General features: G+C 35.8%; 1 protein-coding gene across 1 annotated transcript in view; it reads right to left on the bottom strand.

Annotated features, from left to right (window-relative positions):
* The window catches only part of PSPC1 (paraspeckle component 1), a 70,004-nt gene that overhangs the window by 31,719 nt on the left and 10,824 nt on the right, over positions 1-27,461 (bottom strand). Inside the window, exons 3-5 of the mRNA XM_037799953.1 lie at positions 13,688-13,783; positions 10,121-10,317; positions 7,032-7,116 (exon numbers count right to left, since the gene is read on the bottom strand). Of these exons, the coding sequence (XP_037655881.1) occupies positions 7,032-7,116; positions 10,121-10,317; positions 13,688-13,783 (378 nt within the window). The remainder of the gene's footprint in view (positions 1-7,031; positions 7,117-10,120; positions 10,318-13,687; positions 13,784-27,461) is intronic.

Below are 27,461 nucleotides of genomic sequence, written 5' to 3'. Positions count from 1 at the left end.
GAAGGAAGTGGTGTGACATATTTAAGACATCGAAAGAGAAAAACTGCCAACCAGGAGCCGAGAGGTCACTCTGGTGGGCATTGTTACGCACAATTTAGACAACCGTTTTTTGTTCTAAAGAATTGGGGTAGCTGGTGGTGGATACCTGAAACTATCAAACTACAACCCAGAACCCATGAATCTCGAAGACAATTGTATAAAAATGTAGCTTATGAGGGGTGACAATGGGATTGGGAAAGCCATAAGGACCACACTCCACTTTGTCTAGTTTATGGATGGATGAGTAGAAAAATAGGGGAAGGAAACAAACAAACAGACAAAGGTACCCAGTGTTCTTTTTTACTTTGTTTTCATTTTAATTATTATTCTTGTTATTTTTGTGTGTGTGCTAATGAAGGTGTCAGGGATTGATTTAGGTGATGAATGTACAACTATGTAATGATACTGTGAACAATCGAATGTACAATTTGTTTTGTATGGCTGTGTGGTGTGTGGATATATCTCAACAGAATGAAGATTTTAAAAAAAAAAAAAAAATCAATTCAGCCAAGAAGCATCAACAGATGCTAAAATTAGTGAGTGAAAGTTTGATGAGGAATAGGATATTTACAAAGTCTAAAAGTACCTCCCCACAAAATACTTTTTAATTGCTGTAATGCACCAAATGGTGGCCCTAAAATGCTGTATCCTCATCTGAATCCCTGAAACCTAGGAAGGTGACTTTATTTGGAAGAACAGTCCTTACAGATGTAATTAAGTTAAGGATTTTGAGATAGGGCTATCATTCTTGATTACCTGGGTGAGTCCTAAATCCAAAGACAATAGCTCTTCCAAAAGTGGGTTTGAGGGAGATTTGACAGACAGAAGGGAAGAGGCAATGCGCCCACAGAGGCAGAGATTAGAGGGACACAGCCACAGATCAAGGAATTCCTACAGCCACCAGAAGACGGAAAAGGCCAAGAATGGATTTTCCCCTAGAGCCTCTGGAGGGAGCACAACTCTGCCTATACCTTGATCTTGGACTTCTGGCTTCCAGAACTGTGAGAGAATAAATTTCTGTTGCTTTAAGTCACTTCGCTTGTGGTTCTTTGTTGTAGCAGACACAGGAAACATACAACTGAGAAGGGGAAAAGAGCAATCCTACAGTCGAGAAATCTGCTAGACACTACCTTAATCAAGTGATCAAAGTGAACATCATCTGTAGCAGAGAAATTGAAATTGTGTGCCATCCAACAGCATGCGACAGAAAGGACCCAGCACTCCTCCTATGACATACCTGCCGAGATGCAGCACCTGAATCTCATCATGTGGAAAAGACACACAAACCAAACTGAGGGACAGTCTACAATTGTCATCTTCAACAAGATCAAGGAGATGAAAGTCAAGGCAAGACTGAGTAACTTTTTCGGAATGAAGGAGACTAAAGAAACATAACGACTGAATGCAACATGTCATCCTTGACTGGATCCTTTTCCTACAACAGACGTTATTGAGTCAATTGGTGCTAGTTAAATGGGGTTTGCAGATCAGATGGGGATAATATGTCAATGCTAATTTCCTGATTTTATGACTGTGTTATGGTTATGTAGGAAAATGTCTTTGTTGTAGGAGTTACATATTCAAGTTTTGGGGGGCTTGGAGATATCATTTCAGTAATTTACTCTCAAGCAGTTGAGGAAAAATGTTCTTTGTATTGTACTGACAACTTTTGTGTGAGTTTGAATTATTTCAAAGAAAACTAAACCACAAGGACAATTTTGGAATTCTTAACCTAAGTAAGTAACAACAATACCTAACACTGATTGAGTCGGGCTTGATTCTCACAGAAAACCTAAGTGAGTATGGTATATTGAATTATGTGCCTCTCAAAAGATATGTTCTTTTTTTTTTAAATTAAATTCAGTTTTGTTGGGATGTGTTCACATACCATACAATCATCCCTGGTGTACAGTCGGCTGCTCATAGTATATAAAAAATATGTTCTTAATTAAAAAAAAAAAAAAAAGTCATTTACACAAACATTAAAAATGTTAAATGCTTAAAAAAGAAAAAAAGAATCCTATATCCAGCAAAGCTGTCCTTCAAATATGAGGGAGAGCTCAAAATATTTTCTGAAAGACAGACAGACAATGAGAAACTTTGTGAACAAGACACCCGCCCTACAGGAAATACTAAAGGGAGCACTGCAGAGTGATGGAAGACAGGAGTGCGTGGGTTTGGAACACAATTTTGGGAGATGGTAGCACAACAATGTAAGTGCACTGAACAAAGATAACTATGAATATGGTTGAGAGAGGAAGGTGGGGAGCATGTGAAACACCACAGGAAAGGAGGAAAGATAAAGAATGGGACTGTGGAACTTGGTGAAATCTAGAGTATTCAACAATTGTGATAAAATGTACAAATATGTTCTTTTATGAGGGAGAACAAGCAAACGTCAACCTTGCAAGTTGTTAAAAATGGGGAAACATTGGGGGAGCGATGCAATCAGCATAAACTAGAGTCTGTAACTAATAGAATCACTGTATTATGCTTCCTTTAATGTAACAAAAGTGACATACCAAGGTAAATGCAGATGGGGGGATGGGGGGCATGTTGGATGCTTGACATTGGTGGTGTTGTCTGATTCTTTATTCTACTTTGATTTGGGGTTGTTTTTCCTTTTGCTGCTTCCTAGCTGTCATTTTTTTTTCCTCTTCCTTTTGCCTCTCTACCTTCTTTGACTCTCCCTCCTGCCTTGTGGAAGAAATGTAGATGCCCTTTATAGATAGTGGTGAAGGTGGTGAACACATAAATGTATGACCATGCAGAGAACCATCGATTATTTACTTGGGATGGAATGTATGGTGAGTGAACAAAACCATATTAAAAAAAAAAAAGGGGTTGATGACAAAGCCTCGAGGGCAATATACTGAGTGAAATAAGCCAGACACATAAGGACAATTATTGCAGGGTCTCACTGATAGGAACTAATTATAATATGTAAACTCACAGACATGAAATATAAGATACCAAGATATAGGACGAGGCTTAAGAATGGGGAGTGGTTGCTTAGTATGAGCAGAATGTTCAATTAGGATGAACTTAAATGTTTGGAAATGAACAGGGGTGTCTGTAGCAAGATGTGAGAATAACTAACAGCACTGAATGGTGCGTGAATGAGGTGGAAAGGGGATCAGAGTCATATATGTCACCAGAAGGAAAGTTGGGAATGTATAAAACTGAATCCTATGGTGGGCAATGTCCATGATCAACTGTACAAATACTAGAAATCGCTTCCACGAACCAGAACAAATGTATGCAATACAATTGGAAGTTAATAATAGAGGGGCATATAGGGAAGAAATATATACCTATTGCAAACTATATACTACAGTTAGTAGTATTTCAACATTTTTTCATAAACAGTAACAAATGTACTATACCAACACTATGAGTCAACATTTGAGGGGGGTTGGTTAGGGATAGGGGAGGACTAGAGTTTTCTGTTCTTTTTTTCTTTTTTCATCTTCCACTTTATTTCTTGTCTGGAGTAATGAAAAGTTTCTAAAAATTGAACAAAAATTAACTGTGGTGACGGATGCAGAATTGTACGACGGTACCCAGGGGCAAGTGATTGTACACTTTGGATCTTTGGATAATTGTAAGGTATCTGAACAATCTCAATAAAAAAAAAAAAAAAAAAAGGCAGAGTGCCGATTCTGTGGCTTGTTTGCAGCTAAGGCTGTCTTAAAGAGGCAGATGCTTTAGCCAGATATATAACTTGTTTAAGTGCTATTTATAGCGTTTGCTTTATCTTGCAATACCTATAGGATATATTTGACTATTATTAAAGTAAGTTTCTAGACACATTTTTTCCTTTCCTTCAAAATGCTATAAAAACCACTCAATTTTAAGTTCTTCACATTTTTAAAAACAATATTCTTAAACAGTAAATTTCAAAAGAAACTCCCCAGCAAAGGGTAAAGTTGTAATGGCTTTATTACTGGGTGCATTTGCTAGAACCTAAACAAGCATAAAGGTTATCCACCAAATTATCACCTCACTATTCAGGTATTGTTATTGTCAATACCTCAGTTATCTGCATTTAAATGAAATGTGATGCCCTTACATACTAAGATTACATAATGGAAAAATCATGTAATGAAAAATTACCATGTATACAGAATACTCATCTCATCAAGCAACCAAAGTTTGAATATGATTAGATTAGGGAAGCCATTAAAAAGTCCATGAATGCTCTATACTACTATGTGCATTTCACATCGTTTAATAATCTGATCATTCTAAACTAATGTGTGCCTCCTCCCTATATTACTCTAAGTTGTGTTTTTTGTTCCCCCCATATCCTCCAATACCTAGAGTGTTGTCATTTTTTCAACTTTATTTTGAACTAATTTTAGACTTACAGAAGTTGTAAAACTAGTATGAAGAGCTAGTTCCTGTATACTCCTGGTAAAATTATGAAAACCAGGAATTAAAACTAGTACAAGACTATCTATTAATTAAACTACAGACCTTATTTAAATTTCATCAGTTTCTCCACTAATATCCTTATCCTGTTCCACATTCCTATCCAAAATTCCACACTACATTTTATTAATTCTCAATAGTCTCCTCCAGTCTGTAATAGTTCAAATTTTCCTCTTCCTTGTCTTTCATAAGCTGGACACTTTTGAAAACTACTAATTATTTTGTAAAATGTCCTTCAATTTACATTTGATATTTTCTCCTGAATGGAATAAGGTAATGTATTTCTGGCCAGAATACACAAAAATGATGATATGTCCCTGCTCAGTGAATCTTACCAAGAGGTTCTTGATATCAATGTATTATTATTATTATGGGTAAATGATATCACTATTAACCTTAATCATTTGGTTAAGGTGGTGTCTACTGGGTTTCTCCACTTTAAATTCTATTGTATAAAGTCTTATACTATCATTATTTATTTGGTTACTGAAAATCTTCCATCTTCTATCAATGAGAGCTCCTTTAGCTTGGCTCCAATGTTTTTCCAAGATGCCATCCTCTTTGAGCACTATCTTACTTTCTGGCACATCTTATATTTTTCCCTGCCCCAGTCCCAGAATTAACCACTTCTCCAAAGTTCCTTAAGTTCCCTTTACTGGAGAATGGTGTTCAAAAACCAAGATTGCATGCTAAGTGACCTCATGGCTATCGGGGTGCCACTGTTTCTAGGCAATCTCTGTGGACAGGACTATGCAAAGTATGCACATACACTAACCCACACATATACACATGGTTATTTCTGCATCTATCTGCGTATATTAAATACCACTGAGTTCACACCGATAACTCTGGCTCCTATACAACATAGAATTCATTTAAAATTTTAGACTTATCCCTTTCCTTCTTTCTCCAACAATGAGAAATCTGGATTTCATTATCTGTAATGTATTTTGTTAGTCTGCTCACATAAAGAAGTATATACATAGTTTCAGAATTCCTAACCTATATTACTGAGAAAACATTCAATAACTAGATTATAGAATTTATGTACAGTTCTTGCCTTACTTTATCCAATAAAGATAACGTTATCCAGTTATTTAAGTTATTTATTTTCTTCCCCATCTCCTTTCATTCAGTGTGATGATGTTCTTCATCTGTAATACATTTAGGTTCAGCTGTTAAAATCTTTGTATCCCATTATGGGATTCACCCCTACCCTCCAAACTTGTTGGTTTCAAGTATTTATTTTTATGTATGTCAAGAGAAGGATACCATTTTTTTAAAGCTCATCTGTCAAGTCTATAAGAGGAGAAAGCTGGATTCACATAGGGCTTCAGGTTGGGGGGGAAGGGGTCCTTTACTTTGTAAAAGTGGAAGATTTCAACAGGCTTATCTAAAAAGGAGGGAAGCAAAAAAGTTGAAAAAAGGTCCCTGAAGTAGGCAGTTGATGTGGGAAAGTGTATGCAACAAAGGTTTCCCAAACTTCAGGGTACATGAGAATCACCTGAAGGGCTTATTAAAACGCAAGGTGGCTGGGCCTCCTCCCTAAAGTTTCTCAGTCAGTAGATCTGGGTGGGGCCCATTTCCTTGCATTTCTAACAACTAACAGCACCCCAGATGAGAGAAAGCTAATGCTGCTGGTCCAAGGACCATACACTGACAATGACTGAGGTAGAGAAAATCAGAGAAATCCCAAAACAAATACATATAAATATACACTTACATCATCACGTGCAAAGACAAAGTTGAAAAAGTAACACTGAAATTCTGAATACCACCTAATCTCTGGTCTGAGGAGACACTTCACTCACAGCTTTTCTTCTTTATACTTTTACTTTCTCATGAGCACCGAACTTTTTACTAGGAGCACTTACTACTTTTACCACACTTTGAAAAACAGAATTTCTAGGTTCACTTCATCTACCAAAGCTTTGCTCATAACATTTTCCTAATTATTATAATTTTTTAAACTTTGAAGAGTAATTATACCTCACTACTAAGACATAAGGAAAGCCATTAATTTTTTGTTAATGCATGCTGGATCATCCACTCTCCCAAAATTTCTTACCAAATTAAATGATTTTCAGTTCCATCACAGTTGCCTATTATGTACCAAGATATTTTTAAATGCCCAAATCAGGTTTTAAAATGTATTCCATTCCCAGAAATTTTTTAAACAAACCATCAAAAACACAAAGATTCACGAAAAAATTCCTAGTGATGCTATACTCATGAGTAACAAAAACTAAGAGCAATTCAAATACAATGACCTCTAAGAAAATGGACCAGAAAATTATGGCACAGTCTTTCAAAAACTTACATGCAATGATGCCCGTTCCTTATGTAACTTCGATGTTCATGCAAAGTGCCTTTAACAAGCTAAAGACACCTTAAGAATAACAAAGAATTTTGATCCTTTATGTGATCAAAAATGGGCAATATTCTTTATTTTTTTATTTTCCAACTTATTCATAATGGGCAATAGGGAATCTTCTTAATAAGACACATAATTAAAAACATGTATGTACTCTATCTATGTAACAATGATGTTCTTTTACCTCAGTTGTATTTGCTTGCGCTTTTGCAGCTCTTGATTTCTGAGTTCTTCCAGGCGTCTAAGTTCTTCTTGACGCCTCATCAGATCTATAAAATATTAATTGCACATTACTGTTTTCAGCTTCCCTTTCTGTATTTTTATACCCATAAGCATAGAGATTCTCTATTGCTTGCCAGATTCAGTAACTTACTCATGTTATACACTTAACTCCTCTCTTTTTGTCTATTAACCATTTCATAATAGAAGACTATCATAAAAGACTACAATCAAATCACTATCTTTGCTGGGTCTGTTTCTTCATGTGTATAAAAAGAAAAATAAAATCCATCCATATGTTAAGGAATTAAAATGGGTAGCAATTGTTTTACCATAGGGTCCAACACATACTAAAAACAATATATAATAACTCCTTTTCATTTACATTTATTGAACTAATTACAATATTTTTCAGCAGCTCAACTGCAAAGCCCAAAAAGGTTCCTTGGGAGAAACCAGCATAGGGCACCTAAGAATCAGACCAGATGAGAAAAACTACGTATTACTCAATAGAGAGTGGGCTAAATAAATTACAGCCTTTAACAGAAAAACATGCAGCCATTTTTTTAACATGAGGTAGATCTTCATGTACTCACTAGAAAATAAAAAAATAAGGTGCAAAATAAAGTATTCAAGTTTTTATCATAAATATACACCTACACAAACATCTACTGACAAATGCAAGGCTGTTTTACATGAAAGGATTCAAAAAGAACCTTTAATATACAGAAGAAATAGTGATTCCTACAAGACAACAGAAGATGGGGGCAGGAAGACCTTTTTCTGAACTGTTTGTACTATCTATTTACATGATATAATCAACTAGAGAACTTCTGTGGTTCTACAGAACCAGAGATCCGAGATTACCTATAGTCGCTCCCTCACCCTTAGAAATACATACTTAGAAATGGATGAAATATCAAACTGAAGAACAAAATGGAGAAAGTTGTAAATTTTTAAAAAATAATTAAGCCTGAAATGAATTTACTGCATGCAGACTTTTGCTGAAATAAATTTAAGATGTATTTCCAAAGTGAACTTAGAAGCAAAGTGTAGAATGCACTGATCAAATTTTATTTTCTAATATTATAAAACAAAATACTATTAATAACGGGTTATTAACAAACAAAAAGTAGCAAAATAAAAGCTCATGGGAAAGACATTTTGTAAAATAACTGCTTCAAAAGTCACAATGCCTTCATGTAAGGAAAAGATTTTGAACAGCTCTATGGGGTCTAAGGAAATATTGTTCTTTGTCATCACTACATTCTCAGTAACTCAATGTGTTCTATAACTACATCAGCTGCTGAAGTAATGGCTGTTATACTACTGTTTGTCAGTAGCAGTAACAAATCTTCAGTCCAGATGTGCTTACATCTTATCAATTATTTCCCAACTGTGACATGCACTGGGGAAAAAGTGAAAAGAGAAGTGCCTAAGGGCCAACAAGCAGAGAAATAATCATTCATATTGGAAAGTGCTAGGACAACTATGGAGTCTGGGAATCCAAACTTTCCTGGTTGATTCTCAAGTGTAACCTCAGTTCAAAACCACAGTTCTAAGCGTCAATGAGTCGTCATTTTTACTTTCGATAACAATTTTTAAATTGTCTTCAAACATACTATGTGATATGAATGAGTAGAATTTTGTTAGAAAATGAGTGAGCTTACAGACTGCCAGCTGCCAGGTTTAGAGTCCAAACGAAATCAGAAATGTGACTGGTTTCTATTATTTGTTTGGGGGGGGGTTGTTTTAACTTGTTTGGCATCAACACAGTCGGTGACTTCATCATAGCTGTTCACTGAACATTTACTGAATGGAGATGGGAGTTGGTGGGCCCCAGACTTTATCCTAAAGGAAATGAGAATCTACTAAAGGATTTAGCAACGATTGATCATTAATTTTTCATTCTTTAAAGTAACTGGCTCTAGTAGGCAGAATGGATTAGAGCAGCCCAAGATGAAGCAATAGGAAGTCCAGTAAAAAGGACATTACAGAAACCCAGAAAAGCATCTGTGGTGCATTAACATCCATTAGCACTCAACAGAGTACACCAAAAAAAAAAAAAGAAAAACAAAAAAAAATAAACCTTAACAAAACAGAAAGCAATCAGATGCTTACTACAAGAAATACAAAACTAAGATGTAAAGAGGGAAAGATAGGTGACACAATGATAAAGAATTAAAGAACAGGTAAGGGAAAGAAGAGATGAAAACAAAGATAAATGAGCATCAAAAGAAACCTAGATACGCTCTGCATGACTACATGGTATGTGAATACATCTCAATATAATTGAATTTAGGAAAAAAAAAGAAAAAGAAAAGAAGAAACCTAGAGTGAAGTGCACTTCATGTTAAGTATCTGACCAGTGGATATATGAGAGTAAATTATCACCAGCTATATGACTGCTCATAGAAATTCAATTAGCTCAGTGTCAAGTGGTTAAAATTTTCTTACCAATTATTAAAAATTTGCTCTTCCTGAAGCCCCATATCCACTTGTACACTTGAATCCTTTCCATCCCTGCCAAAGATTGCCCATCTGAAATCTTCCATGTGTAGTAATAATCCTTATTCTTCTTTCCAAATAAAATCTTGATGTGTGACTTGATGCCATATCTACCTACCAAAAATTACCCACTGTGCTTCTCTTGCTCTTTTTTTATAATTTTAATTTTGGTAACATATATACAACATAACATTTCCCATTTTAACCACTTTCAAGTATGCAATTCAGTGGTGTTAATTACATTTTTGCTTCTTTCTCCCAGTAGCATCACAGATTTGCTATGAGCAAAAGTTACCATCCTTGAACTGCTTCCAACAATACTAAAGATAGGTAAAACTTATTTCTAAATGATAAATAAGCTTTTGGATTTTATTAAAAGAATCACTAGATAAAGAGGTTATTTTTGTTTTTAATATGTTGAGTCTCAGATCTGTATCTGAATTCCTAAATGGCAAGTTAAAATTAATACATATCAGTGGATCATACAAATAAGCCTCAAGAAATAAAAAAAATCATACCACATCTATATGGAAAAACAATTTTTACCTTGCCTCATCAGCATTAATTGGTGTTCATGCCTAGCCGCTTCCATTTCTGCCTCTAGTTTCTCTTTGGCTTCTCTGATGTTTCTATCAACCTGCTCCCGCTGCTGCTTTTCCATTTCATCAAGAGCCTTCCATCGAGATGCATACTCAAATTCAAATGTCCCAGGTTGAGCAAAACGTGGAGGCTGTTCTCTTTCCCTAAATTAACATTTAAAAACATACAGAAATGTTTAAAACATTAAAACACGGCAAAAACAAATGACAGTATCAATTACCATTTATTTACAATGTTCAAGGCACTGTGGCAAGTATTTTACATGTATTATCTTGTAGCAATATTGTGATGTTGGCTTTACAGGCCTGCATTTGAGAAGCTGCCCAAAGATGCCTAACTAGCAAGTAATGGAACCAGGACTCAAATCTAAACAATCTAATACTACAACCTACACTCTCCTAATTATTTCCAATAAGGCCTTCCTGATGTTCACCCAAATGACAATTTTTCATAGGACATACAAATCAAGTGTGTCCTAAGACAACTGTATGGAATCAATTTCTTTTTCCCCTAAGGATGGCAATAAAAGCAGCTAGTGTTTTTTGAGTGTTATGTGTCAGCGTTTAATTTGCCAGGTCAAAAAATAAAGGCCTAAAAATGGACCTGACATTCCAAGAAATTCTTTGACTAATCTTGGCTACCATTGCTTTATTTAATAAGTATTTATTAAAAAAAAAAAAAAAAACCACAAACTATTTATAGGGACATAATCCCCATCACACCAGTGAAAGTATAGCTATTGTGTAATTTTAACTTTTATTTTGGGTTGGAAGGAGAATGGCCACGGGTGGGACAAATTTGGGAGATCAGGGGGGCAGGTTATCACAGACAGTGAAAGGTACAAGAAACAACTTCAGAGATCTAGAGGTATATGAGACAAATCAAAGTTAGTCATGATCTAAGTATCCTATACTTAAAAGACAATTTGGATTTTTTTTTTCTTTTTTTTCTTTTTAAACCACTACTGCCTGGGAAGAAGGAAGAAGTAAGTAAGGGGATCTAGCAACCACTAATTTTTCTGGAAAGACTGCCAATGAGGCAACAGTTTCTAAATTAAAGATCGACTATAATGATAAATATGAAAAATCCTTCCTTTTCTTCCAAGGGAATCACCACTGAAACAATATGCTTTTTGGAGCTAGATCTGAATTTGAATTTTTGCTCTTAGGCTTTGTGAACACTCCCTCGTAGCGTAATTCTTTAGTAGTACAATTGGGAATAGAATAAGATCTTCTAAGGTTTGCTGGGATAATTAAATCATTATATAAACAAATAATAACTGTAAATTTCACTTCTTGTAACATGTTTGTAACACCCTTGTAATTCCAGTCTTCTCTTTCTAAATCCAGAAACTTTCAATTTTGTAATGTTACGCTATGACCAGAAAAAAAGAGAAAGAAATTATATTGTCTTTGAAAAATGGCATTGTAAGAGAAATTAAAATGGTTATAAATCACAACTGATTACACCAATCCTCCTTTCCTTAGATATTTTCCTTCCTTGTTTCCAGGGCACATTCTCCTTGTTATCCCTCCCTAATTCCACTGATTGTTCCCTCTGAAGTCTTTGCTGATTCTATCTGATCTTCCCAAACTTATCTCTATATTGCAGTGTTCCAGGATTGAGTTCTTAAACCTGGTTTTCTTTACTATCTATATGTTGTTAACTCTAGCCTAGACGGCTCCCCAATTCAAATCCAACTACTTTTTAACACTTCCACTTGGATATCAACTAGCCATCTCAAGCTTAAAAGTCAAAATTAAACTCCCAATCCCCTCCCCCAAAATCCAATTCTATGGGAATCTCCAAATCAGTCACTAGCAATTTCCTTAAGTCCAGTTGCTGAGGGCTAAAAACTCTGTTGCCATCTTTTTAATTCTCTTACATCCATCCCCAAAGCCATTAGCATAATCTATAGACTATTTCAAACCATGTCCAGAATCTGACCACTTCTCTTTGCCTCCACAGTGACTATTTTATGTCCCCTTATATTCTACTCTTAACAGGCAGATGATCCTACTAAAATGAAATCACTACTCTGCTCCTTCCCTTTCTCACAATGAACAAAGATCAGCTTAATGACGTACAGAGACCAAAAACATGTACTTCTCCCAATATGTTCTACCTCTGCTTACTTCCCCCGCCTTTACCCATTCTGCTCCAGCTACACAGGCCTCTTTAATGTTCCTGGAACATGCCAGTCACATTTCTTCTACTGAGACCATTGCTCTCTACTCCACCCCCTCTTCTGAAATCTACTGGACTAGCTTCCTCTCTTTGAAGTTTTTACACTCAAATACCTTCTCAGGGAGGATTCCCTTACCATCTATATAAAACAGTCACACTTGTCTGTTCCCCAGCACTTATCTGCTGCGTCTTACTTTTCTTCATATCTGTTTTACCTATTTTATTATTTATCCTATCCCCACCAACCAGCACTTTTCTTCACTGATGTATCTCCAGTGCCTGGTACATAGTAAGCACTCATATGTCATGAAAATCAACTACAAGGAGAAACATTCAACTACACTAAAATTGAAAAATGCTAACTGAAATAATAGGCATAAAATACCACTGTGAACATACACAAATCATAAAATCATAACATCCTTCTTGTGATGAAGAAAAACAAATACCTTTATATATAACATCAAGAATCATAAACTGGTATAATCTTTCTGGAGCAAATAATAATCTGCCAGCAAATATTAATCAACTTTAAATACACATATCCTTTGATCTAAGCACTTATATCCTGCTTTAGTTTTATAGAACACTTTATTCCTTAATATGTCCTTTTCATTTTTTGGTTCATTTGTTTATTGTATGTCTCCACCACCAGAAATGTTAAGTATCAAGAGAGCAGAAACAGTTCAAAGCTGCATTGCCAGTAACCAGAACAGTCCCTAGCACAAAGACAATCCAACATTTGTTGAATTCATGGTTGAAAACATTTTACAGTTTTATTTTTAATAATAAACAAGTGATTGGTTAAAAGAAAACATGACGTATTCATGCAGGCAATTTACATAAAAATATTCCTAACATACTAAATGAAAACAGTAACTGGTAGAAGTATACACAGCATTTTAAAAAGTTTTTTTTTTTAATCTCTAAGAGTTCTTACCTTGTGCCAGGTTACTATGGTTATTCAACTAGGACCTCCCCACCCCAACCCTAAAAACCTTTTAACTCATAATGCACCAGAAGCATACTAATTAAAGAAACATTTCCATTATACCTAGATTTCACTGTTTCTCTCACATAAACATTACTGACAGTCTCCTCCTCCTCACCAGCCCCTACCTCAGTTATAAAACTAGACTTTTCTAAATAAAATATATTTTACCCGTATTAAAAAAGATAACTAGCATTCCAAACAGTAGGCCACTCTATTAACCAGATTGTAAGACTAAACAGAACATCCTATAATCCAACAATTCTTGATAAGAAATGTGATATAATACCCTTCATAGCACACATCTAAAAATGCCTTTATGAATTAAACCTTACTTGTGATATTGTTGAGTTTTTTGCATTAGCTTCTCCGGCAAACCATCTTCATCATCAAACTGCTCCATGGGCTCCACAATGACTGGACGAGGGGTCCTGGACAGGTATAAAAGCATTAATAAGAATTAACAGGGTGCCAAGCATTAACTCCTCCTAGAAATTTTTTATAATTCCAAGAGATACCTCAAAAAATGTCTGAGGTATCACATATAAAATCAGTCAATAAATATTTATGGAGCTAGACAGAGGTAGACACAAAGATGAATAACATAATGCTTGGTTTTAGAGCACAGTCTCTTCAAGATAACAGAAATGCAAATCGACAACTAACAACCAGCATAACTGCCATCATTAACGTTTACAACGTAGAATGAAAATGAATGAGTACCTAATTCATGTTGTATGGCCCTCCTCATTCCCATATTCAAGTACCTCAAAAAAAAAAAAAAAAAAAAAAAAAAAATCTGCCCCTGTGTGTCTATCAGACACACTCAGAAGTCTTTCTAAAAAAATGTTAAGCTTTAAAAAAGAGACCTAAAAGATGTCAGCCAAGCAAAAGCAGAGGGGAGCTAAAAGATAACAGCAGATTCAAAGAGGAAGTTGGTGGGTAGGGGGAGACAAGAAAAGTGACTGAAAGACAGGACTAGAAACCCATCTTGTTCACAATATCCTAAGTGCAATTGGGGAGAAAAGAAAAGAGAAATAAGTAGAGTAGATGATACACTGGTATTAAAAATTTTCCTCACCATGCAAGAAACAGTAAAATCTTTTTATACTACTTTCAGAACAGAGATGCTTCAGAGAGGAAAAAAGTGTGTCAACATCTGAGGTATTAATGTTAGAGGTGAAGGGGTTTTGGAGTTCAAAAACTTCCCTTTACACATAAAGATCCTGAGATTAACAGAGCCTTTAGATCTTCAACTGTAGGAAAAGCAAATATATAAAATTATTTTTAAAATTACTCCTGGGTTATTGGAGAGACATTTCACAGAAAAAGAGAATTAGAAGTACGTGTGGAATATCTTGAGCTAAGGGAGAGAAAAAAGATACAAATGTCAGATAAATTGAGTGGGAACCCAATAGAAAGGGGACTTGAGACTCAATTTCCAGGGCAAGACCTCATCTAAATTGTAACAACAGAATATAATACAGAACAAGTACATGCAACCCACCAAGGTGGTATGAGATAGCAGCTAAGAGCCCCTGAGCTTGACCAACCCAAGAGACAATGTGGTAGTTCAGGGCCAAAACAAAGAAAATGCAGTGTATGGACCACCCACCCAACGGAAGCCACAGCAGGATCCCAATCAGAATAGTAACAGGACCAGATAAGAAAAGCCACCCCTGAGCAAAGGCCAGAAAAGAGAAACAAGGAGATCCAGAAGTACCTTCTCAATACCAGAAGTATCTTCCTCCTCCAATCAGAGAAAAATCCGAAAGGGAGACTCAAGAGGGAAAATGTGCTAAGCAGATCATCTGTCACTCAGAACAAGACAGAACTACATTGAATTGATAAGATTAATTTTATGAAGCTAAAGGAACTGAACAAAATTAGAGAAAGCTAAAATGACAAGTCTATGACCTCATATGGGCCACTAGACATCCTTGTACATTTGTCAAGGAGGAATGCTAGAATGATACAGCCTTCTGAGAGGGAACTTAACACAAATTTACACTGTTTATCACATAACACATTCAATTCCAATTCTAAAGAGACACTTGAACAAGTAAGCAAAGATAGTCACAACCATGTTTATCACATTATAGTACACAAAAAGACAGGAATGTGCACTTCTGTGGTACAACATGGGATGTACTGAGGAACTGTGTCTTGTCCTACCTTCTTTATTGGGGCATACACTAAAATGTAAAAATTTACGGCTTCACTATAGCTGTCACTCCCTATAGAAGCTCCCTTTGTCCATTTTCTCACCCTTGTTTATTTCATTTTCATCATTAGGTGCTAACAAAAACTTTTAAAACCTAACAAATTCTGTAAATTATATGTAGAATTAACTAAATGTACTCTTTTTACAAATGTAAGTAAATATTATATAGAAAAAAAGACTGAAATGAAACAAATCAAAGCGTTCAATTATATGTTAAATCTGAAATAGCAGATCTGTAGTTTTTGCTATTTTTCTCCCTACTTTGTCCCAAAAATAAGTCATTAGTTTTGTTGCAAAAATGGTTAAATGTTCCACTGTGGAAAAATTTAATTATGCTAAGTTTTATAGACGAAAAAAATCCCCTGAAATCCTTTTGCTTGGAGAGGACCTCTAATCATATTTTCATGAACATCTCTTCTGACTTTCCTTTCTGCTAGATAACACATAATTTTACTAGCATGAATCATCTGTAGGAGCTTCTTTCATGTATCTTGTGTCACTTAATATAAAATGGAACCATTCCAGACATATACACATCTACACATGTACCATAATTTTTAAGCATAACAATTGTTGCACATTTAAGGTTTCCATATTTTCTGTAATGATACATACACTTGTCTGTAACTAATCTTTGCTCATCACTTGTCCAAATATCCCTTCAGAAGCGGAACTGCATGAACAAGTCCTAGTCTGAATCCTAGTTTTTGGGTCCTCTTCTACATTTTCTATGGTCGCTCTTCAGATCCCAGCAGCCAAAATGGTGAAGCAAATCAACAGCAAGGAAGATTTTCAGGCAGCCTTGAAAGATGCTGGAGATAAACTTGTAGCAGCTGGATTTCTCAGCCACATGGTGTGGGCCTTGCAAAATGATCAAGCCTTTATTCCATTCCCTCTCTGAAAAGTATAACAAGGTGGTGTTCCTTGAAGTAGATGTGGATGACCGTCGTGATGCTGCTGCAGAGTGTGACGTCAAATGCATGCCAACATTTCAGTTTTACAAAAAGGGACAAAATGTGAGTGAATTTTCTGGCACTATTAAGGAAAAAGTTTGAAGCCACCATTAAGAAATTAAACTAATTGTTTTCTGAAAATATAACCAGTGTCAGCTGTTTAAAACTTGCAGTTTTTTTTTTTTTTATTATTTACAAAAAAAGATCATGTTATGTCCTGTAGACAGCATTTTGAGTGAACTATGCCAGAAACAAAGGCAAGCACTATAATGCCTCACCAATATGGACTAACTACAATGTGTAAAGTCAGAACTGAATTTTAGAACACAGCTTATCAGAGGAATGCTTATTGTAACAGTTCCTAGATTGTAAGCTCTTACAGTAGTCACATCTATTCCTGAATTGTAATGGCTATTTCCAGATTCCGAGAAGCTGATCCCTTTGTGTATAACCTTATCAATCTCTGGAACTTTGGGTATCTGTGTTACACATGAAACTCAGATCTAGAACTCGGCAGATACGAATGCAGTATTTAGTGCTACAGCAATGGTTTAAAAAGCTGAACAAGAGTCCAGACTTTAATTAGAGATATGAATGAAGCATATGTGGTTAGGGCTAGGGCAAATCAGGCCAAAGGGTAAAGGATAATACTGTGTTTTAAAACTCCAAATTCCATGTGAGACCAAGAGAAAAAAATGTTTAATTGGTGCAGGACCATATTTCCTAAACAATTTAACTTGCACAGTTTGTTCAAATACCATAATTACATGGAACTTTGAACAGGAAGTGAGACCTGGTATAGGTTAGTGTGAAATAGCGATGTAACCCAAAGTAATTTGGGCAGAGAATAAAAATGCAGGGCTCCCCTGAGGAGCTGAGGAAAACACGGAGGTGTTGGGCTTCCTCACCTGGATTGTTACTGATGTTCTCACAAGCATTGAAGACTGGTGGTTTGGTATGCCGAGCCCTCTATCACGGGACTTGCCCTTATGAAGCTCGGTACTGCAAATGAGAGGCTAAACCTGTTTATAATTGTGCCTAAGAGTCTCCCCCAAGTACCTCTTTGTTGCTCAGATGTGGCCCTCTTTCTCTAGCTAAGCCAACTCAGCAGGTGAACTCACTGCCCTCCCCCCTACACGGGACCTGACTCCCAGGGGTATAAATCTCCCTGGCAACACAGGATGACTCCTAGCGATGAATCTGGACCCGACATTGTGGGATTGAGAACATCTTCTTGATCAAAAGGGGAATGCAAAATGAAACAAAGTTTCAGTGGCTGAGAGATTCCAAATGGAGTTGAGAAGTCACTCTGGTGGGCATTTTTACGCAATATATAGATAACCCTTTTAGGTTTTAATGCACTGGAATAGCTAGAAGTAAATACCTGCAGCTATCAAACTGCAACCCAGTAGCCTTGACTCTTGAAAATGATTGTATAGCAATGCAGCTTACAAGGGGTGACACTGTGATTGTGAAAGCCTGGTGGATCACACTCCCTTTATCCAGTGTATGGATGGATGAGTAGAAAAATGGGGACAGAAACTAAATGAAAAATAGGGTGGGAGAGGGCAGATGCTATGGGTGTTCTTTTTTACATTTATTTTATTCTTACTTTTACTTTTTCTGGTACAAGGAAAATGTTCAAAAAATAGACTGGGGTGATGAATGCACAACTATATGATGGTACTGTGAACAGCTGATTATACACCATGGATGACTGTACAATATGTGAATGTATCGCAATAAAACTGAATTTTTTTAAAAAAAGATCATGTACGACGACTACATATCTAACTGCCATCTGATTATAAATGACAATAAAATATTAATTCTACCTTTTAAAAAAAGAGTACTACAAATATGGTGACTTGAAAGATGATGCAATATTTTGCCCACACAATAAAAAAGCTGATAATGATACCGTGGTGGCAATTTATTCCATTACTGAATCATTCTTGTAGATATACACCATTCTGTACTGTATTTTTTAAATTTTAGCCCTTCTTAGCATTATTAAGAATAATTGAAGAGTAATGACAAAATAATTGCAGGATGACAAAATAACCAAATGTTTTACGACAGAGGAAAAATAAAATCACTAAGATCTGATGCTATCTTAGATTTATAAGATTTACCCAGTAGACCCAAATGGTAATTTTAAGGGGAAAAAAAAGAGTTTCTTCTATTTTTTAATAAGTAAATTTTCTTATGTTTGGAAGACCTCTAAAGAAGTAATGTCATAAAGCACAAAATATCAATCCTTACATATAAATAGGAGTGCTCAAAAACAAAACTAAAATTGGGTTAAATGGCAATGATGGTATGTAAACCGAGGGATAACAGTTTTCCTAGAATTAAAATAATTAACAATTAATTATTTTAACCACAAGCAGTTGTCTATAGACATACCTTATGTTTCCAATATGACAGGTCAAAAGAAGTATTACAAAGCTGTTTCTATTAAAGTTATGTTTCTCTTCTATATCTAAAAGTAACCCATTTTAGCGAAAAGATACGATGAAGCAAGTAAAATGCTGAAGTCAGTCTTTGTAAAAAATTATTAGTATAACAATCACCTGTGTGCAGAAAAGAGTTAAAGCAGGTCTGAGATTGCTATTCCATCACCCTAATGATAACAGTGGCTTATTGTGCCTAAAATGTTTGTACAAATAATGTAGTTTATGTCAAATACTTGCTTTTCGTTCTGCGAGTCTGAATTTTGACAAATGGTAGAGAGTAATCTAAGTACTGTCGTCAATAAACACTGGACTCCTAGACTCAGATGATGGTAGACCATACTTCACACGTCTCAATTCACTGCTGGAGGAATTAAGCAAGTCCTATTTACTGTATTCAGCAAGGTCTCTTAGACTCTTGTGCCTGGTTTCCTCTGGTCTTTGCACTGTACATCTTTTTCCCTTTGCCTATTTTGCTTTGTATCCTCTCTCAGAAACACATCTTAGCTTGAGGACAACCATATGTTGACGCCTGTGCATCCTTCCAATGAATCAACAAATCTGGGGAAGGTCTTAGGGACCAACAACACACCTGTATTGACATTTTCACATTTTCATTCTCATTCTTCCCTGTAATCAGTTTATTAACACAACATCTGTATCGCAGCATATCTAGTTTGATATCCTTCCCTTTACTTGCCAAATCAAAGTTTTATATATAGAAAAATAAAAAGGAGTTACAGCAGTTATTACAGAGCATATGCTGAACCATAAACAAATCCGAAGTTGTAATTTGTTTAGTTAATTTTAGTTTGTACTTTTAAGATATTATGCACATAAACTTGCATATAATTGTGCCTAAGAGTCTCCCCCTGAATACCTCTTTGTTGCTCAGATGTGGCCCTCTCGCTCTCTAACTGAGCCACCTTGACAGGTGAACTCGCTGCCCTCCCCCCTACGTGGGACACAACTCCCAGGGGTGTAAATCTCCCTGGCAATGCAGAATATGACTCCCGGGGATGAATCTGGACCTGGCATCGTGGGACTGAGAGTATCTTCTTGACCAAAAGGGGGATGCAAAATGAGGCGAAATAGTTTCAGTGGCTGAGAGATTTCAAGTGGAGTCCAGAGGTCACTCTCGTGGACATTCTTATGCACTATATAGATAACACCTCTTAGGTTTTACTGTATTGGAATAGCTACAAGGAAATACCTGAAACTACCAAACTTCAACCCAGTAGAGTCTGGACTCCTGAAGACAATTATATGATAATGTAGATTACAAGGGGTGACAGTGTGATTGTGAAGACCTTGTGGATCACACCCCCTTTATCTAGTGTATGGATGAGTAGAAAAATGGGGATAAAAACTAAAGGACAAATGGGGTGGGATGGGGGGATGATCTGGGTGTTCTTTTTTCACTTTTATTTTTTATTCTTGTTCTGGTTCTTTCTGATGTAAGGAAAATGTTCAGAGAGAGACTGTGGTGATGAACGCATAACTATGTTATCATACTGTGGACAGTTGACTGTATACCATGGATGACTGTATGGTATTTAAATGTATTTCAATAAAACTGAATTTAATAAAAAAAAAAGATATTATGCACATACTATAAAGTTCACACTTTTAAAACCATGCAATTCAGTGGCTTTTAGTGTATTCACAAAGTTGTGCAACTAGCACCGCTATCTAATTCCAGAACATTTTCATCACTCCTAAATTCCAAACCTATTAGCAGTCACTCCCCAGTCCCTGGAAACCACTAATCTACTTTCTATTTCTATGGTGTGTCCTTCCTTAAAAAAAAATATATATATATATATAAAAAATTAGAAATTACATATATGTATGTATATAAAATTTGTGCCGCATTGTCCAGCATCATGAAATACTTTTCAGGAAATAGTGACTACATACTAAACCATTTTAAGTAAACATTATTTAATCAATACTCTAATAAGAAATTTAAATTTGTCCAGTATTTTTTTATTAGAAAGTTATGAGCCAAAAAATAAATACGCCAAATCTTTTGAGTCAAATTATTTACTTAAAATCTCTAAATATTACAAGTAATCACAAGAATCTTTAGGTTTTTATACCTAGTGCCTAAATGCCTTCCAGAACAGAATGACCAATTTCTACTAGCACCAGGAGTATATAAACATACTCATGGCTCCACTGTGATTCACCAGGTATTCTTAAATTATTTAAAAAGCTTTAGTTTAGCTTTAATCATTTACGCTTTTTCTAAGAAAATTTTACAATAAATTTGCCCCATAAAAGTCTACACCTGGGATCTCCCTAATGAATATAGATGCAAAAATCCTCAACAAAATACTTGCAAATCGAATCCAAAGACACATTAAAAAAATCATACACCATGACCAAGTGGGGTTCATTCCAGGCATGCAAGGATGGTTCAACATAAGAAAAACAATCAATGTATTACAACACATTAAAAACTCGAAAGGGAAAAATCAATTGATCATCTCAATAGATGCTGAAAAAGCATCTGACAAAATCCAACATCCCTTTTTGATAAAAACACTTCAAAAGGTAGGAATTGAAGGAAACTTCCTCAACATGATAAAGAGCATATATGAAAAACCCACAGCCAGCATAGTACTCAATGGTGAGAGACTGAAAGCCTTCCCTCTAAGATCAGGAACAAGACAAGGATGCCCGCTGTCACCACTGTTATTCAACATTGTGCTGGAAGTGCTAGCCAGGGCAATCCGGCAAGACAAAGAAATAAAAGGCATCCAAATTGGAAAAGAAGAAGTAAAACTGTCATTGTTTGCAGATGATATGATCTTATATCTAGAAAACCCTGAGAAATCGACGATACACCTACTAGAGCTAATAAACAAATTTAGCAAAGTAGCGGGATACAAGATTAATGCACATAAGTCAGTAATGTTTCTATATGCTAGAAATGAACAAACTGAAGAGACACTCAAGAAAAAGATACCATTTTCAATAGCAACTAAAAAAATCAAGTACCTACGAATAAACTTAACCAAAGATGTAAAAGACCTATATAAAGAAAACTACATAACTCTACTAAAAGAAATAGAAGGGGACCTTAAAAGATGGAAAAATATTCCATGCTCATGGATAGGAAGGCTAAATGTCATTAAGATGTCAATTCTACCCAAACTCATCTACAGATTCAATGCAATCCCAATCAAAATTCCAACAACCTACTTTGCAGACTTGGAAAAGCTAGTTATCAAATTTATTTGGAAAGGGAAGATGCCTCGAATTGCTAAAGACACTCTAAAAAAGAAAAATCAAGTGGGAGGACTTACACTCCCTGACTTTGAAGCTTATTAGAAAGCCACAGTTGCCAAAACAGCATGGTACTGGCACAAAGATAGACATATAGATCAATGGAATCGAATTGAGAATTCAGAGATAGACCCTCAGATCTATGGCCGACTGATCTTTGATAAGGCCCCCAAAGTCACTGAACTGAGCCATAATGGTCTTTTCAACAAATGGGGCTGGGAGAGTTGGATATCCATATCCAAAAGAATGAAAGAGGACCCCTACCTCACCCCCTACACAAAAATTAACTCAAAATGGACCAAAGATCTCAATATAAAAGAAAGTACCATAAAACTCCTAGAAGATAATGTAGGAAAACATCTTCAAGACCTTGTATTAGGCGGCCACTTCCTAGACTTTACACCCAAAGCACAAGCAACAAAAGAGAAAATAGATAAATGGGAACTCCTCAAGCTTAGAAGTTTCTGCACCTCAAAGGAATTTCTCAAAAAGGTAAAGAGGCAGCCAACTCAATGGGAAAAAATTTTTGGAAACCATGTATCTGACAAAAGACTGATATCTTGCATATACAAAGAAATCCTACAACTCAATGACAATAGTACAGACAGCCCAATTATAAAATGGGCAAAAGATATGAAAAGACAGTTCTCTGAAGAGGAAATACAAATGGCCAAGAAACACATGAAAAAATGTTCGGCTTCACTAGCTATTAGAGAGATGCAAATTAAAACCACAATGAGATACCATCTAACACCGGTTAGAATGGCTGCCATTAAACAAACAGGAAACTACAAATGCTGGAGGGGATGTGGAGATATTGGAACTCTTATTCACTGTTGGTGGGACTGTATAATGGTTCAGCCGCTCTGGAAGTCAGTCTGGCAGTTCCTTAGAAAACTAGATATAGAGCTACCATTCGATCCAGCGATTGCACTTCTCGGTATATACCCGGAAGATCGGAAAGCAGTGACACGAACAGATATCTGCACACCAATGTTCATAGCAGCATTATTCACAATTGCCAAGAGATGGAAACAACCCAAATGTCCTTCAACAGATGAGTGGATAAATAAAATGTGGTATATACACACGATGGAATACTACGCGGCAGTAAGAAGGAACGATCTGGTGAAACATATGACAACATGGATGAACCTTGAAGACATAATGCTGAGCGAAATAAGCCAGGCACAAAAAGAGAAATATTATATGCTACCACTAATGTGAACTTTGAAAAATGTAAAACAAATGGTTTATAATGTAGAATGTAGGGGAACTAGCAGTAGAGAGCAATTAAGGAAGGGGGAACAATAATCCAAGAAGAACAGATAAGCTATTTAACGTTCTGGGGATGCCCAGAAATGACTATGGTCTGTTAATTTCTGATGGATATAGTAGGAACAAGTTCACAGAAATGTTGCTATATTATGTAACTTTCTTGGGGTAAAGTAGGAACATGTTGGAAGTTAAGCAGTTATCTTAGGTTAGTTGTCTTTTTCTTGCCCCCTTGTTATGGTCTCTTTGAAATGTTCTTTTATTGTATGTTTGTTTTCTTTTTAACTTTTTTTTTTCATACAGTTCATTTAAAAAAGAAGGGAAAGTTAAAAAAAAAAAAAAAAAAGAAAAACAAGGAAAAAAAAAAAAGATGTAGTGCCCCCTTGAGGAGCCTGTAGAGAATGCAGGGGTATTCGCCTACCCCACCTCCATGGTTGCTAACATCACCACAGACATAGGGGACTGGTGGTTTGATGGGTTGAGCCCTCTACCATAAGTTTCACCCTTGGGAAGACGGTTGCTGCAAAGGAGAGGCTAGGCCTCCCTATATCTGTGCCTAAGAGTCTCCTCCTGAATGCCTCTTTGTTGCTCAGATGTGGCCCTCTCTCTGGCTAAGCCAACTTGAAAGGAGAAATCACTGCCCTCCCCCCTACGTGGGATCAGACACCCAGGGGAGTGAATCTCCCTGGCAACATGGAATATGATTCCCAGGGAGGAATGTAGACCCGGCATCGTGGGACGGAGAACATCTTCTTGACCAAAAGGGGGATGTGAAAGGAAATGAAATAAGCTTCAGTGGCAGAGAGATTCCAAAACGAGCCGAGAGATCACTCTGGTGGGCACTCTTACGCACACTTTAGACAACCCTTTTTAGGTTCTAAAGAATTGGGGTAGCTGGTGGTGGATACCTGGAACTATCAAACTACAACCCAGAACCCATGAATCTCGAAGACAGTTGTATAAAAATGTAGCTTATGAGGGGTGACAATGGGAATGGGAAAGCCATAAGGACCACACTCCACTTTGTCTAGTTTATGGACGGATGTGTAGAAAAGTAGGGGAAGGAAACAAACAGACAAAGGTACCCAGTGTTCTTTTTTACTTCAATTGCTCTTTTTCACTGTAATTATTATTCTTATTATTTTTGTGTGTGTGCTAATGAAGGTGTCAGGGATTGATTTAGGTGATGAATGTACAACTATGTAATGGTACTATAAACAATCGAAAGTACGATTTGTTTTGTATGACTGCGTGGTATGTGAATATATCTCAATAAAATGATGATTAAAAAAAAAAAAAAAAAAAAGTCTACACCTGGGAAACAAAGAGTGACCAAACATTTATGTACCATAGTACTTATAACGTTTATCACAAGGTTACCTATTACAGCAAAAAAAAAAAAAGGGAAAAAAAATCTAAAAATCTACTAGCAGAGTCTTCTTTACCAGCAGAGGAACAGTTAAATCTAGATGACAGTAACGAAATACTGTAAACGTAAAATGGTGCAGTCACTATGGAAAGCAATATGGGCAGTTCCTCAAAAATTGTGATCAGGCAATTCCACTTCTAGGCATATACCTAAACTGACTGAAACAAGGGACTCAGATACTTGGACACCAACATTCACAGCAACAGTTATCTACAAAAGGCAAAAGGTAAACGCAATCCAAGTATCCATCAACAGATGAATAGATAAACAAAATGTACACACAATGGAACACCATTCCACCATAAGAAGAAATGAAGTTCTTAGACATGTTGCAACATGAATCTTGAAAACATGCTGAATGATATCAGCAAAAAACATAAGACACATAAAGACAAATACTGTAGGATTTCACTTATATGAAATACCTAGAAATAGCAAATTAATAGATACAGAAAGTTGATTAAAGGGTATCAGAGGATGGGAGAAGATAAAGGAGAAGTTGTTGCTTGGTGGGTTATACTGTTTGTAAAACAAAAAAATAGAAATACTGTGCAGAATTTTTAAGCACAGAAAAAACTCACACCAGAACAATAAGGTAGACTTCACTATATAAAACTATATAACTAACATATACTATATAAAACTACATCAAAAGGAGAAATTCTTGGGTTTATAAAATCCTAACTATATAAAAAAGGGAGAAAATCATCAAATCCCAAAATTAATAAAATAGTAATGTAAAGGAAAAGGACCATAAAGTTAAAATAAGTAACAGTAAGAACCTTCTAAAGTCTAAGAGGAAACAAATCCAAATTGAAAGACATTCTGCAAAACAACATTCTTGGACTCTTCATTTTTGGGGAACTATAACAGACTTTTTAAAAGAAATTAATCACATGAAAACTAAATTAAATGATTCTTGAATACTAGATTGTAGAGAAGAAACAAACACTAGGCAATGGGAGAAATTTAAATATGGACTGTATATTAGATAACAGTATTGAATAAATGTTAAATTCCCTCAGTGTGATGACTATTGTGGTTATGTAAGAATGTTTTTGAGAAAGACATGTCAAGTTTTGTATTCGCGGGTGAAATATGCAGCTAACTCTCAAATGGCTTAGCAAAAAAAGTGGCAAAAAGCTAACGATTATTGGACAAAGTTAGAGGGTATATGGGTGTTTCATGTCCTATTTTAACAACTTTCCAGGAGGTATGAACTCTTTCCAAATACAACATTATTTTCCAAAATGACCTTCAAGAAGTGAATGGATAAACTGTGTCACATCCATACAATGGGGTATTACTATTCAGCAATAAGAAGAAATAAGCTGCCAATAAAAGACATGGAGATGCCTTAAATGCATATTGTAAAGTGAAAGAAACCTACCTGAAAAGGCTATATACTGTATGATTCTATCTGTAAGACATGGTGGAAAAGGCGAAACTATAAAGACAGGAAAAGGATCGGTAGTTGCCATGGACTGAGGGTGGTGGTGGTGAATGAACAGGTGGAGCATAAGGCATTTTTAGAGCATTCTATATGATACTGTAATGGTGGATACTTGACATTACACATTTGTCAAAACCCACAGAACTGATATGCACACCGATGTTCATAGCAGCATTATTCAAAACTACCAAAAGGTGGAAGTAACCCAAATGTCCATCAAGAGATGAATGAATAAGCAAAATACAGTATATATATTATTCAGCTGTAAAAAGGAATGAAGTTCTGATACATGCTATTTACCTGGGTGAACCTTCAGGACATTATGTTGAATGAAATAAGCCAGACACAAAAGGACAAATACTGTATAATCTCACTTTTATGAAATAATTAGAATATGCAAATCATTGCCAGAAACTAGAATACAGGTTACAGGGGCCCATTAACCCTTAATTTGGTATGTTTGGGGTTACGGAAAAGTTTTGAAAATGGATGGTGTTGATGGTACACAACACTGTAATTAACAACACTGAACTGTATACTTGAAAGTGGTTAAAAATGGGACATTTTACGTTGTATATATGTTACCACAATAAACAAAAATTTTTAAAGCTCTAATAGAACTGTACAACACAAAGAGTGAACCCTAATGTAAACCACGGGCTTAGTTAATAGTATAATTGCAATAATACTAGTTTATCAGTTATAACACAGGTATCACAGTAATGCTAATATTACTAATAGGGAAAACTGGGGGAAAAGGTAGGGTATGGGAACTCTGCACCTTCCCCATAATTCTTCTGTAAACCTACAACTGTTCTAATTAAAAAAAAAAATAAAAAAAATAAAGGAAAAACAGAACTTTACAACACAAAGAGTGAACTCTAATGTAAGCTATTCATTTTAGTTACTAATAATGTTCAACATGGGTTAATCAATTGTAGCAAATGTATCACACAACTGCAAGATGTTCATGGAAACTGTGTGTGGGAGGTGTATATGGGAACACTGTATTTCTCTGTACAATT

This window comes from Choloepus didactylus, chromosome 12, assembly GCF_015220235.1.
Source record: "Choloepus didactylus isolate mChoDid1 chromosome 12, mChoDid1.pri, whole genome shotgun sequence".
NCBI classification, from domain to species: Eukaryota; Metazoa; Chordata; class Mammalia; order Pilosa; family Megalonychidae; genus Choloepus; species Choloepus didactylus.
Note: the sequence above shows the minus strand (reverse complement) of the source record. Positions and strands in the feature narration are given on the sequence as shown.